The sequence below is a fragment of the Salmo trutta genome, chromosome 12 (assembly GCF_901001165.1).
Source record: "Salmo trutta chromosome 12, fSalTru1.1, whole genome shotgun sequence".
Taxonomy (NCBI): Eukaryota; Metazoa; Chordata; class Actinopteri; order Salmoniformes; family Salmonidae; genus Salmo; species Salmo trutta.
In genome coordinates this window covers 15,358,397-15,371,459 of record NC_042968.1, presented here as the reverse complement: position 1 = coordinate 15,371,459, position 13,063 = coordinate 15,358,397, and the positions used below count along the sequence as shown (strand labels likewise).

Here is a 13,063-nt window from a genome sequence, read left to right as displayed (position 1 = left end):
TGTTGGCGCACATTCACAACATAGCTGACAACATTGTGAAGTGCACACTACAGACAAGCTACTTCTAATTCACGAAAGCCATAACGGTCAGTGAATTCAGGTTAAAAAAAAAAGTCAAGAAATTGGATCATTTATCATTTCGACCAGTGATTTTATTAAATTAGATGCATATAAAACACTGAAGAGCTGGTCATCTTTTATGGTATATTGTACACCATTTCCAATTTCCTTAACAATTTGAAAACTATCAAATGTTAGAAAATAGGATCAAACATGTCCCTTTCTACCAGTATGAAGACACTAAGGTCAGCCCATAAACCCCCTCCTCGTCTCACTTGATACAAGCCTGCAGAAGCAATGTTAAGGAGACCAGTTGTGTGAGAACATGCCAGATCACAATTTTATCTGCATTAGTAGTAATTGATGAGCAAATTCCATTTGTCATGCACACAAATTAACTAAAATCACTCTTTCTTCAACTGTTCAAGGATATTCAAGAGATGTATCCAGAGGATGGCCATGAGGTTTGAGTCACATCTATGGTAAAATGAATTAGGCTTGGGCGGTAAACCATATAATTTTGAAATAAAGACGGTATGATATTCAATACAACTTCTTCGAACAACAACTATCTTAGACATGCCAAATAAATTATCTCCAGCTATACATTTGGTTTGCTAACTTACTAGATCAGTGGCTAGCTTGCAAGATCAAGCTTCTTGGTTACAGCAGAGACAATCAAGTCCCTCCTGGATAAATCCCTGCCGCTTAAAATGTGTTTTGAGCGTACAGGACCAGTATGATGGTATGAAAATCTAGATACAGCCCAACTCTAAAATGCATTACACTTGTCTATCCATTTTTACAGTGAATGCATAAGCCCCCTGTAAAATCTCCAACTACTAAACATGTAGTGTCAGTTTCAAAGCATGAACGCAACTTTCGATGGATAAAGATAACATGTGTATTTGGCAACCAACGTTATAGATACTATATACTTTCCTGTAAGAAACCCATCGACAGGTAAAGTGAAATACCTATATTTATAGACATTCTGGGTGAAATAATTTGCATAGAACCTAATTTTATTTAGATGTCGCTGCAGTAGCAACTGGAATTTGACATGAGCATATAATTTCTCTAAATCAAAAACGTGCTCTACAAATCACATACAGCTTGTAAAGTATTTTTCACTGTGTTTTGTGTCTTTATGAAGTTTGGAGGCTGAATGAGAGAAAAGGCCATTTCATTATGTAATAACAGAAGTGTTGGTACTGGATGCTCCCTGTATAGTCCCTCGGATCATTGAAGCAAAATGAAAGGGCGACACATTGTTCAGGTTTTTCCAGGATGACACCGGATAGCATGAGAAGTACAGCTGCATTTCTGAGGGTTAAAGGGTGAAAGGGCAGTGGGGATATAGCCGTCGTCACATGAAGTCATCAAAGTCTTGGGTGTAGCCACCATCGAATTCTCCATAGTCTGCAAGGTCATCTTTCCCCTTGGCTTTCATACCGCCACCAAGTACAACTCCTTTCTTCTTCTTTTTGCCTTTGATTGCCTGTGGAAGCAAAACAAAACTTAAAATCATTGCTACAAATAAACACTTGGTGTTCTTCAAAGTGAATTGAGTGAATATTCATGTAAATGGGGAAACCAGGGTGTAAGTTAGTTCCTTGAGCAGAGTCCAATGAAATGCAATATGGAGGTACTGGTAGAGGGCTCCCTCCACTGAACGTAACGAGAACTACTATTCATGAAAACTCCAGAAGGATGACATCATTTTTGTTCAGCATGAATAAGACGGTCAACAACTTACTTTTTCTTGCTTCTGTTTTTCATTAAGTAGAACTGTCAGGGAAGAGCTGATTTTCTTTAAGTCTTCAACTTCCACTGTGTAGAAACGGGACATTCAGCTTAGACACGTTAATACAATGGTTGAGCCTGAATGTTAGTGAACTCCAAATATGTCAAGTCAAACCATTGTTGAATGGCTTATGTATATAAACATATCTAGACATGAGGTATTTATGACATGTAGTTTGGCATTTGTTTTAAAGTAATAAGTGCACAAACCTAAAACACTAAATAATAAAGCATGTTTCATGCATCTTAATTCATGAAGGATGTTGAACTCACATGAAATACAAAGCTCTCGAAACAACGACTCCAAGAAGCTTGAATAATGCACAGATTTTTCATACTGTAATATCTTCACTTTCAGGAGCTTTTCAAACTCTGTGAAGTCCTCTTTAGAAGACGGGCACATGGCTTCAATTCCAGAAACATTGTTTGTGGTACTACCCCCTGAAATTCCTGAAATGACAAGGACAAATACTAATGAGAACACACAATAACAGTATGGCCGGCTAGTGGGTTAAACCTGACAGGATATTCCAGGAACTTACCAAACGCCTCTTTTGCCAGCTCCAAGTCTGCTTCCTCCTGCATCTTCTGGACTTTCAACTTTTCTGCTAGCTGTTGTTCAGGTGTAAGCTCTTCCTCTTCATCCAACTATCAACAAGAAAAAAGTAAAGGATTCATAGGAGAGAAAATATTCAGAACTGTAAGGTTAATCCAACATTTCCAAAACTCACATTCTTTTTCAGCTCTTGTTGCTTTTTCCTTAGCCGGTTTTCTTTCTCCTTTATTTTTTCGGCCAGTTTTTTCTTCTCAGACACTTTGGCCTCTGAAATAAAAAAGCAACGTTACAGCAAACCCCTGGAACAGAAACCACCATCAAATCAAGTTGAAAGTACACATTTTCAGCCAGTATCCGATAATAAAAAGAAAAGGCAGCAGCCAGTATGATGCAGGAAAATGTTTGTGATCTATTCACAAAAGTATATACAGGTATGTGCAGATCAGCATATTATATGACAACAGGCTGCAGCCACTACTTTCTCAAACCATTGGTTGTAAATTGTATATTTCTGCACCTGATTTCTTTGCCTCTGCTTTCTTCTCTTCCTCTTCATCATCCCAGTTATCCTGCAGAAGGAAAACAGACAGGAATGAGTCAAATTATGTGACGAGGGGTAGTTAACTACTGGGTAGTTAAGTGGTTGGTTCTGGGACTTGTTTAGAGTAGGTCTTGACTTAATTTTCAAGGAAATCAACAAGATCTGAGGTCGAGACCAACTGCATTATCAAATATCAGAAGACGTGTCAGAACCAGTCACAGCCACAATATCACGAAATGTGGTTATGTAAAGGATTTCAACCAATATTTGGCAAATGTTTCATATCCACTGAGGCCCTAATAAGGGAATAAGACAAGTACCTAGACAAAGTCTTATCCAAAAAAACACAGAACGTTTCTCTCAGTGTAGGCCGTCATTGTAAGTAAATAAGTTGTTCTTAACTGACTTGCCTAGTTAAATAAAGGTTTCAAATAAAAAAAACAGCTGCAGGCCTACTGTACTGATCAAGTGTTGTTTTAGGGACATGAATACACCATATGACTTGAACACTACCTATATTCGACAGGATCGATTGTCAACAATTGAAACTGCTTTGGTAGCCTTTTCCACAGCTGTATGATCCCACAGTAACGCTATACGTTCGGGTTGACTTTCTAGATATGCATGGTGAAAATGAGTCAACGGGATAAGTCTGTTGAGGATTCTGGAAAATACACTTTACGTTTAGCATATGTCATAGTTGGAAGCATCTAGTAGTAAGGCTCAATTCAGTCATATAATATCATCAGGGAAGATTGACGTTGGCAACTAACGTTATAGCCAGCTAACTTACATTCAAGTGCATATTTATCAAATGCATAACAAAGCCTTGAACTGACTTCAATGACCAATCGCAGTCAGATTATGATTACTGTTTATCTTAAAGTTAGCCAGTCAACACATTAGTTCAGACCTAACTTGCTAAGTTAGCTGCTAACCTAAAAAGCTAGTTCAGTAGCTAACGTTAGCTAGCTTCTAACTAGCCCCCCCAAAAAGGAACCAACATAGATCAATTCAAAAACAAGTGCCAGAGAATGAGTCTATGCTCAGCTCCAACCAAGTGACACACGCTGACAGTTTCACATGTGCGGCCTCACAGCTTGTACAATATCGAGCTAGCTAAGATATATCGGTTAAGGCTAACTAGCTAGAAACGTGGATAATGCTATGCTAGTTGGCGGCTAGCTAGCTAATGTCCACAGACTAACTAGCAAGGCGTGTTGTGTTAGACACAACTAATGGGTTAATTATGACCTTAAATATGGCCTTTATCATGTAACTAGCTAGCTAGTTAGTTGTCTGGTTACCTTCACATCTTCATCTTCGTCTTCGCCTTCCCATTTGTCCAGCACTACCGCCTTTTTGATCGGCGCGACGTCCAGCTCGAAGTTGTCAGCGTCTATAAATACACATTGTAATGGTAACTAACAGTTATCTTAAACGTTCAAAACGAGCTATTATCAATCACAATGTTATACATCTATCCCAAAACCATAAATATAGCTGTCGCACGAAATCATTTCTAACTTTCTTCTCACCCCAATCGTCGGCATCCGCCATCTTGGCTGTGTGTGTGAGCGGGTTTGACAGAACTCTGAACCGAAAGCAGCAAAGCAGATGGAGAGAGTAGACAACGAGGCTTTACCGCTCTGCAATGCTAGGAGTTGCTGCTCTCCTTAAAAAAAATTAAAAAAAATATTCAAGAAAGGAAAGCCCCTTCATGGAAAAGTATGCCTTTTATTGAGTAAAAAAAAAAAAAAAATCGCACTGTCCCTCAATCTTACATTTTAATATTAAATATTTCATTAAAGGCATAATCTGTAATTTAAACACCGTGACCCTGCCACTTTGTTTAGGAAATGTAGACGAAGCTGAGATGATTGACAGCTCCATGTTAAACATATTTCAGCTAAACATTTTGCTGACAAAAGAAAAATCGAAATTAAAGGAATACAATGTAGAAGTTCTTTATTAGAAAACATGCATGAGTATTCACACAAAACTCACAGCAATTACAATACTTGGAATAAAAACCCCAAAAGGATTTGCAATGAGTGTTATATAGGCTAGATTATGTTGGTGTTACAGAAATATTGGTAACCCTTAACAACTTTAGAAAGTATTCTACTGGACTACTTATAAACCATTAACATACCCTTTATAAAGTACACCATGTAAATTGTTGCCAAAATACTTTACAGGTAGACAAGAATTTCAAAACATAATTTAGAAACATATTCATTCTCAAATAATAGAAAACATCACTGCACTTTCCATTTAAAACAATTACATGTAATCATTAAAATAAGATTTTATTCAACCTTAAACCTAACAAAATAATTGTCAGCCTAAACTGAAGACTACAACTCGGCAATGTGCAATAAATAAATGCAGAAATATTTTTTTCTTCATTCAGAGAATAGGTCAATAGCAAATATGTCTCTTCAGAAGGCGAGGTCAGTACAGGTGCATCAAAGCTGGGACCGAGAGACAGAAAAACAGCTTCTATCAAGGCCATCAGACCGTTAAATAGCCATCACTAGCCGGTTACTCAACCCTGCACCTTAGAGGCTGCTACCCTATATACATAGACATGGAATCACTGGTCACTTTAATAATGTTTATGTAACCGGTGTGAAATGGCTAGCTAGTTAGCGGAGTGCACGCTTAAAGCGTTTCAATCGGTGACGTTCCCCTTGCTATGCTAGGGCCGTGGCTTTTGTGGAGTGATAGGTAACGATGCTTCGTGGGAGGTAGTTGTTGATGTGTGCAGAGGGTCCCTGGTTCGGGGCAAGGAGGGGACGGAAGCAAAACTGTTACATTTACATACTGCTTTACTCATCGCATGTATGTAGTATGTATATACTGTATTCTATTCTACTGTATTTTAGTCAATGCCACTCCGGCATTGCTCATCCTAATATTTATACATTTATTTATTTTTAGATTTGTTTGTATTGTTAGATATTACTGCACTGTTGGAGCTAGGAACACAAGCATTTTTGCTACACCCGCAATAACATCTGATAAATATGTGTATGTGACCAATTTGATATAAATAAATAGCCATCCATTACAATAGCCTTGCAGGGCTACTCAAATATAATACACGTATTGTTTAACATTGTAGTTGTGTGGGAGAGAGTCCTCGTGGCCCATTGGGGGTGAGGGGGTTACACATCAGAAGGGGAGGCCATTACAGAGCAGAAACGAACAGCACCATCAGCAGTCCCAGAAGGTGACAGAGAGGACTAGGGCACAGGGCCAGCCCGGATGAACTGCCTGCATTGGGACACAAACACAAAAGCAACACTAACTGTATGGAGACAAAGTCAACAACATCAACTCAACAATAAAGCAGCATACAATTGCATCCTACATCCAACACTCCCTCAAACCTTGAGCTGTCCTTCTTCCACTAGATCCTGATTCCTCTTCTTATTCAGACTCAAAGTTAGAAAATATACATGCTGAAAGTATGTACTGACGTAATACGCATCTAATTTAATTACCCTCTGCTAAGATCAAGACAATGTTAGCTTCAGTGAAACGTGTAAGGCTGACTATGAGAACCCGTCGGATAGCGAGCCCTCATAATTGGGAAAAAGCCCGAATCTGGAAATTGAGATTTTGGTTGTTTAGGATTATTTAAACGCTTTACTTTATTGTAATGTAAATGTCCCTGTTTTTTTGTCATTAGCCAGCAATGTGCCCAATGTGAAAAACGCTAATTTAAACTTGCCTGAGAGTGTTCCAGTTGACTTGGCACATTCAAGACAACACGCAACAGATCAATGAAATCAGGCTGGTTTAGACACATAATAATTGGCTAGATAGTTAGTAATATAATAGTATAAAGTTGTCATTCACAATAAACAATGTAGTTATGAATACAAGTGGGTCAGATGTTCATTTTGTCTATAAGTAGCCGTAGGCCACGCCAGAGCGAACCTTCATAAAAGAAGTGCACACATTCTTCCGATGTTGCTTGATCAGTGGGTTGGCCTGTTCGCTGCCAAAATGACATGAAAAGGGATCAAAGTATATAAACAGTATTGCCTTAATTTCATCCGTTCAGAATTATTTTGATTTTAGGTAACAAAGCAATTGAGATCCTATTCTAAAACTTGGTAGGTTTGGACGTCATTATCTGTCCTTTTGAGCCGCAGCCAATTTCTTGCTAGCTATTTTACAATAATTATTATCTTCTGTCACCTCATCATGGATGGAGAGATGAGAGCATCTTCAATGTGGAGAAAGCAAGGTATATTACGCTAGGTAAGTACACAGTGTATTAGCTAGACTTTATAAAACCTACCAGGCCTTCACTACCTGCAGATGATGAGGTGACAGAAGATAATTATTGTATTAGTTCAATGTAGCTTTAAAAAAATAAACATTTCACGATATGGGTTTCCTAGGGTTTCCCTAGGCCGCCACACATATGAAAATCATATAAGAAAATGGTGTACACTCGCAACATTTCAGCTGGTCAAAGTTACTTACCACGGAAGTCAACAGTTTTGTCACCCCAGACGTTCAGCACCATTTCGGGCGGCAGGTAGCCTAGTGGTTAGAGCGTTGGACTAGTAACCGAAAGGTTGCAAGATCGAATCCCGAGCTGACAAGGAAAAATCTGTCGTTCTGTCCCTGAACAAGGCTGTTAACCCACTGTTCCTAGGCCGTCATTGAAAATAAGTATTTGTTCTTAACTGACTTGCCTAGTTAAAAAAAATAGACATATCTGTCAGCTGTAACTACCCAACCACTGTCAGCTGCACACGTGACAAAAGCAAGCGCTGTTTATAGGAGAACTAGGTCAAATACCACCTGGACAATTCACATGAACACAAAGAAAAACAACAATTTGATAGGTGGCAATACAAAACATGGAAGATAAACTGACATGTCTTATTGAATCATAGGCATTTTGAATCCGCACACTTACAGCCAGAATGGTGTAAGTCCTTCAACCTTCACCAAAGATGACATGGCCATATCTGGGAGGCCAGCTGCAGTTATAAGAGGAGTCGAAACTAATTTCAGGCACTAGACATATTTGTGGTAGCAAAACAACAAAAGGCGTGTAATGTACATTACAAAAGGTGTGTGTTCATGTACATTACACAGTGCTCCAACCTCAATGAAGACCTCAGGGCTCCAGGAGCTTATGGGTCCAAAAGCCAGGCTGTGGCTCAGCAGTCCCGTTAAAGCCTATTGCTGCTCTTCTGAACAGGCCAGCCTCACATGGCCCAGCCACAGAACTGCCTACTGCAGCCAGGAGGGGGAGAGGTGAGTTACAGCGAATTATATATAGTGTTTGAAGCCACCGCGCCCACATCTTGGCACTCCTATCATAGTAAAAAATGTTTTGGAAGTAATAGAAATACATTTATTCATGTCTACATTTATTTTTCCATGTTTATTCTATTAGTCACCTTAATGCATACTTTTAAATTATATTATGTGAGCTTAACATAAAATATATAGATGTTTAGTTTCCCCTTAAAGTATACATTTTAGAAAATACACATTTTATTGTCCCCACTACAACAACAAAAATACATGCAATTTTGTATTTGAAACATTTCATTGAAATCCTTTGAATTCCATTGGCAGACTGATTCTTCTGGGGAGTGCCAATATGGCCGACCTGTGGCTTCAAAGCCGCTCATTGGCCAATACATAATCTTCAATCCAGGGTTTATATGGGTTTTTCTATAAACTAGGGTTCCAGTGAGGATTTCCTACACTGGACAACTTGTTACAGCTGTTCGTAAGTAATCAATAATAATCTGCCAATTTTTTTTATGTCATTATGTTAATTAAGATAAGGGGGGATCATAGCTATAGTAAAAAAAATACACACATTTATTTAAACCTACTGTATGTTTAACCTTGGTGTCTTGACTGATTTGTCCAAAATAGTGTAACATAAAACATTACTTTTCTGTCCTTGCATTTATGGCAGTGTAAGTTGTTGTTACATAATATATTAAGCATTAATCAGTTAAATTACACTTGAACCCTGTAAGAATCCTGGATCTAGCTGTCGGACAATTTTTTGTATAGTGATCTCAGAAATGCAGTGTAACTACATAATTTAGTATCTCCTTATGTTGTGGGCAAAAACAGTTTTCATGGGCACACAAATCCAAAATAACGTATGCATTGCAAAATCGAATGCTTCTGACCGAAAGAGTCACCTTTACCTACAGTTGAAGTCGGAAGTTTACAAACACTTAGGTTGGAGTCATTAAAACTTGTTTTTCAACCACTCCACAAATTTCTTGTAAACAAACTATAGTTTTGGCAAGTCGGTTAGGAATTCTCCTTTGTGCATGACAAGTAATTTTTCCAACAATTGGTTACAGACAGATTATTTCACTTATAATTTCACTGTTTCACAATTCCAGTGGGTCAGAAGTTTACATACACTAAGTTGACTGTGCCTTTAAACAGCTTGGAAAATTCCAGAAAATTATGTCATGGCTTTAGAAGCTTCTGATAGGTTAATTGACATCATTTGAGTTAATTGGAGGTGTACCTGTGGATGTATTTCAAGGCTACATTCAAGCTCAGTGCCTCTTTGCTTGACATCATGGCAAAATCAAAAGAAATCAGCCAAGACCTCAGAAAAAAATTGTAGACCTCCACAAGTCTGGTTCATCCTTGGTAGCAATTTCCAAACGCCTGAAGGTACCACCTTCATCTGTACAAACAATAGTACGCAAGTATAAACACCATGGGACCATGCAGCCGTCATACCGGTTAGGAAGGAGACACATTCTGTCTCCTAGAGATGAATGTACTGTGGTGCGAAAAGTGCAAATCAATCCCAAAAAAACAGCAAAGGACCTTGTGAAGATGCTGGAGGAAACAGGTACAAAAGTATCTATATCCACAGTAAAATGAGTCTTATTACGACATAACTTGAAAGGCCGCTAACTTGAGAAGCAACTGCTCCAAAACTGCCATGAAAAAAGCCAGACTGCGGTTTGCAACTGCACATGGGGACAAAGATTGTACTTTTAAGAGAAATGTCCTCTGGTCTGATGAAACAAAAATAGAACTGTTTGGCCATAATGACCATCGTTATGTTTGGAGGAAAAAGGGGGAGGCTTGCAAGCTGAAGAACACCATCCCAACCGTGAAGCACAGGGGTGGCAGCAACATGTTGTGGGGGTGCTTTGCTGCTGGGGCAATTCACAAAATAGATGGCATCATGAGGGAGGAAAATGATGTGGATATATTGAAGCAACATCTCAAGATTTCAGTCAGGAAGTTAAAGCTTGGTCACAAATGGGTCTTCCAAATGGATAATGACCCCAAGCATACTTCCAAAGTTGTGGCAAAATGGCTTAAGAACAACAAAGTCAAGGTATTGGAGTGGCCATCACAAAGCCCTGACCTCAATCCTATAGAACATTTGTGGGCAGAACTGAAAAAGCGTGTGCGAGCAAGGAGGCCTACAAACCTGACTCAGTTATACCAGCTCTGTCAGGAGGAATGGGCCAAAAATTCATCCAACTTATTGTGGGAAGCTTGTGCAAGGCTACCTGAAACGTTTGACCCAAGTTAAACAATTTAAAAGGCAATGCTACCAAACACTAATTGAGTATGTAAACTTCTGACCCACTGGGAATGTGATGAAAGAAATAAAAGCTGAAATAAATCAAATCATTCTCTCTACTATTATTCTGACATTTCACATTCTTAAAATAAAGTGGTGATCCTAACTGACCTAAGACAGGGAATTTTTACTAGGATTAAATGTCAGGAATTGTGAAAAACTGAGTTTAACTATATCAGGATAAGGTGTATGTAAACTTCAGACTTCAACTGTAAGACAGATGTCTCAATGTGAGACAGAGTGGCACTCTCGTGTGACCTGCCCCACTTTGAGAAAACACAGGAAGTACTGAAGAACTAACTGCTGCCTCTCAAACAGCTGTGTCTGTTCAACCTGGTCCCGGCCCTGAATGCAGAGGGCTCCGACAGCACCCGACTCCCACCGGCGCTGACTCAGAAACAGCCTCTCTATACACCCCTGGGTCATCAGCCTGACTAGGGGCCAACAGGCCAAGGCAGCATAGCACCTGGACACCTCTAGGAGTCCTGTCAGTGGACACCTGCAGGATTCTTTTACAAATCCATCCTTTCCTGATTCCTGGTGTCGTGTAGCAATTGTAACACCTCTCAATAACTTTAAGGACACCCAAATTAATGAATCATGACAATGGTCAAATCAATTACAAAGGAACTGACCTTGAATAAATAATGGAAATGGATGTGTTAAAGACTGAGGGAAAAGTAAAGCAGGAAACACCTGGGGAATCTGCTGCAGCATCTCTTTGGGAAGGAAGAAAAATAATCATCTGTCCACTTGATTGAGTGTCTCAGGGGTCCAGTTTTGAACGGGGCTAAGAGCGCACAAAAAGGCTCATTTTTCATTTGACTTGAGGAAACAGAGGAGTTAGCACGAAAGGTTAAATGGGGTGTGTGCTGTGATGTGGGGTGGTTGTTTAAGAGGGTGCTACAGTACCCGAAGGTGCCTGGCTCCTGTAGGATCTGTGTGACGATGTCCCTCTTGCTGCTGTTATAGCAGAACTCTGAGGAACTCCAGGCTCTCCACAAAGAAGCTCGGCACCAGCTGCACAAACACCCCATCCTCTATATAGGTCGCCATGATGCCCAGTGAGCGGAACTCATCCTCAGTGAACTCTCCTGTGTACATGCCCTGGGGGAGAGAACATTTTCAATTTATATCTGTAGATTATTTTCAACATAAAGATTTCAAATCGAAGACACCAAAGTTAAACCCCAGGCTTAATGTGTTGGCAGTAATGGGGTACAGGAGAGGGTACTGACAAGTCTCTGCTCCATCTTGTCCACCAGAATATCCTGTTTTGTACTGGGTAGGAGCAGGAAGTGATGGGAGTCACTGAAAGTATCCATCATGTCAGCAGGGAACTTCTTAATAGTGCTCACCCCGCAAATGCACACAGACAAGAGCATGCACACACACACACACACACAGGAACACACACACAAAGTTGACAGTGATGCATTGTTGATGCTCAAACCATCTGTAGTGATGATTAATGGCAGTAAGACTGACTCACGGCAGGGCCAGAGCGATCTGAGCGCCAAGCTCTCCCAGCAGCTCAGAGAAGAAGTCAAAGTAGTACAGCTGATGCACTTTTTCTGTAAGTCAAGACAAAAGCATGAGGGTCGTTAGTTACGCTTATATAACAGATATCTTTATACCTAACAGTGGAACCATGCCAGATGTTAACTCAATTAACTGGCTCAGAGGAATTTGGTCAAGTATTTGCTCATCTACCAGTGAGGAATGGAGAGGAACAGACTGCTCTTTCATGAATGCAAGGACACTCCGCATTGAGGAAAATTATGGCTTGTCCCGGAAGAGCTGTCGCAGGGCTGTGTAGCTTACACCTTGAGCAATGCTTCCAAAGGCACTGTATAACCATAGAGACAAAATAGATTACAAATATGAATGGGAGCACATTCACAAGAGGTTAGTAATAAATCAACTGCAGCTATGTTGACATAGATATGCGCTCACAGAAACGTCTCAGTGGAAAGATTGGGCATGGTCTTCACTGCTTCTTTAAAAAGAGTTTTAGCCTGGGAAAAGAAACCAGAAGCGATCATTAGTATTGATCACAAACCATCTCCCAACACACGTAGAGACAGCCAGAGAGAGAATACCCCGCAGTGCTATAGAGGTGATTTGCAGTTTTGGAATACGGTTTGAGTGTTTCGAGGTGTGTAGTAATTCAGTAGCACGGTATTGTTGTGCTTTGCCACTTCACAGTGTGCATAAAAATGCAGGATGAGGGAGCTGTGATTTAATGGTGCTGGCAGGCTGCCCTCAGGCCCATTAGTAGCAACAGACGGGACTATAGGGCAGCTTTCATGGCCAGTGTGGTGAAACAGACCAGACCAGCGCTAGGCTAGCAGCAGGGCCATCACCCGTCTGAGACACCACCGCATAGTGACAGCTGGGACCTGGTGTGTGTGTGTTGACAGTCACAGATACACTGTGTGTGTTCAGAACATAGAACAGCCTATTT

General features: G+C 40.0%; 1 protein-coding gene across 1 annotated transcript; it reads right to left on the bottom strand.

Moving 5' to 3' along the window:
- Positions 1-129: 129 nt before the first annotated feature.
- On the bottom strand, positions 130-4,628 carry LOC115203004 (eukaryotic translation initiation factor 3 subunit J-A). Its single transcript, XM_029767253.1, has 8 exons — positions 4,502-4,628; positions 4,271-4,362; positions 2,940-2,991; positions 2,598-2,689; positions 2,409-2,514; positions 2,140-2,316; positions 1,820-1,893; positions 130-1,561 (listed from the first exon to the last, which is right to left on the bottom strand). The coding sequence occupies exons 1-8, from the start codon at positions 4,521-4,523 to the stop codon at positions 1,430-1,432; spliced, it is 747 nt and encodes a 248-aa protein (XP_029623113.1). The 5' UTR covers positions 4,524-4,628; the 3' UTR covers positions 130-1,429.
- Positions 4,629-13,063: the final 8,435 nt, after the last annotated feature.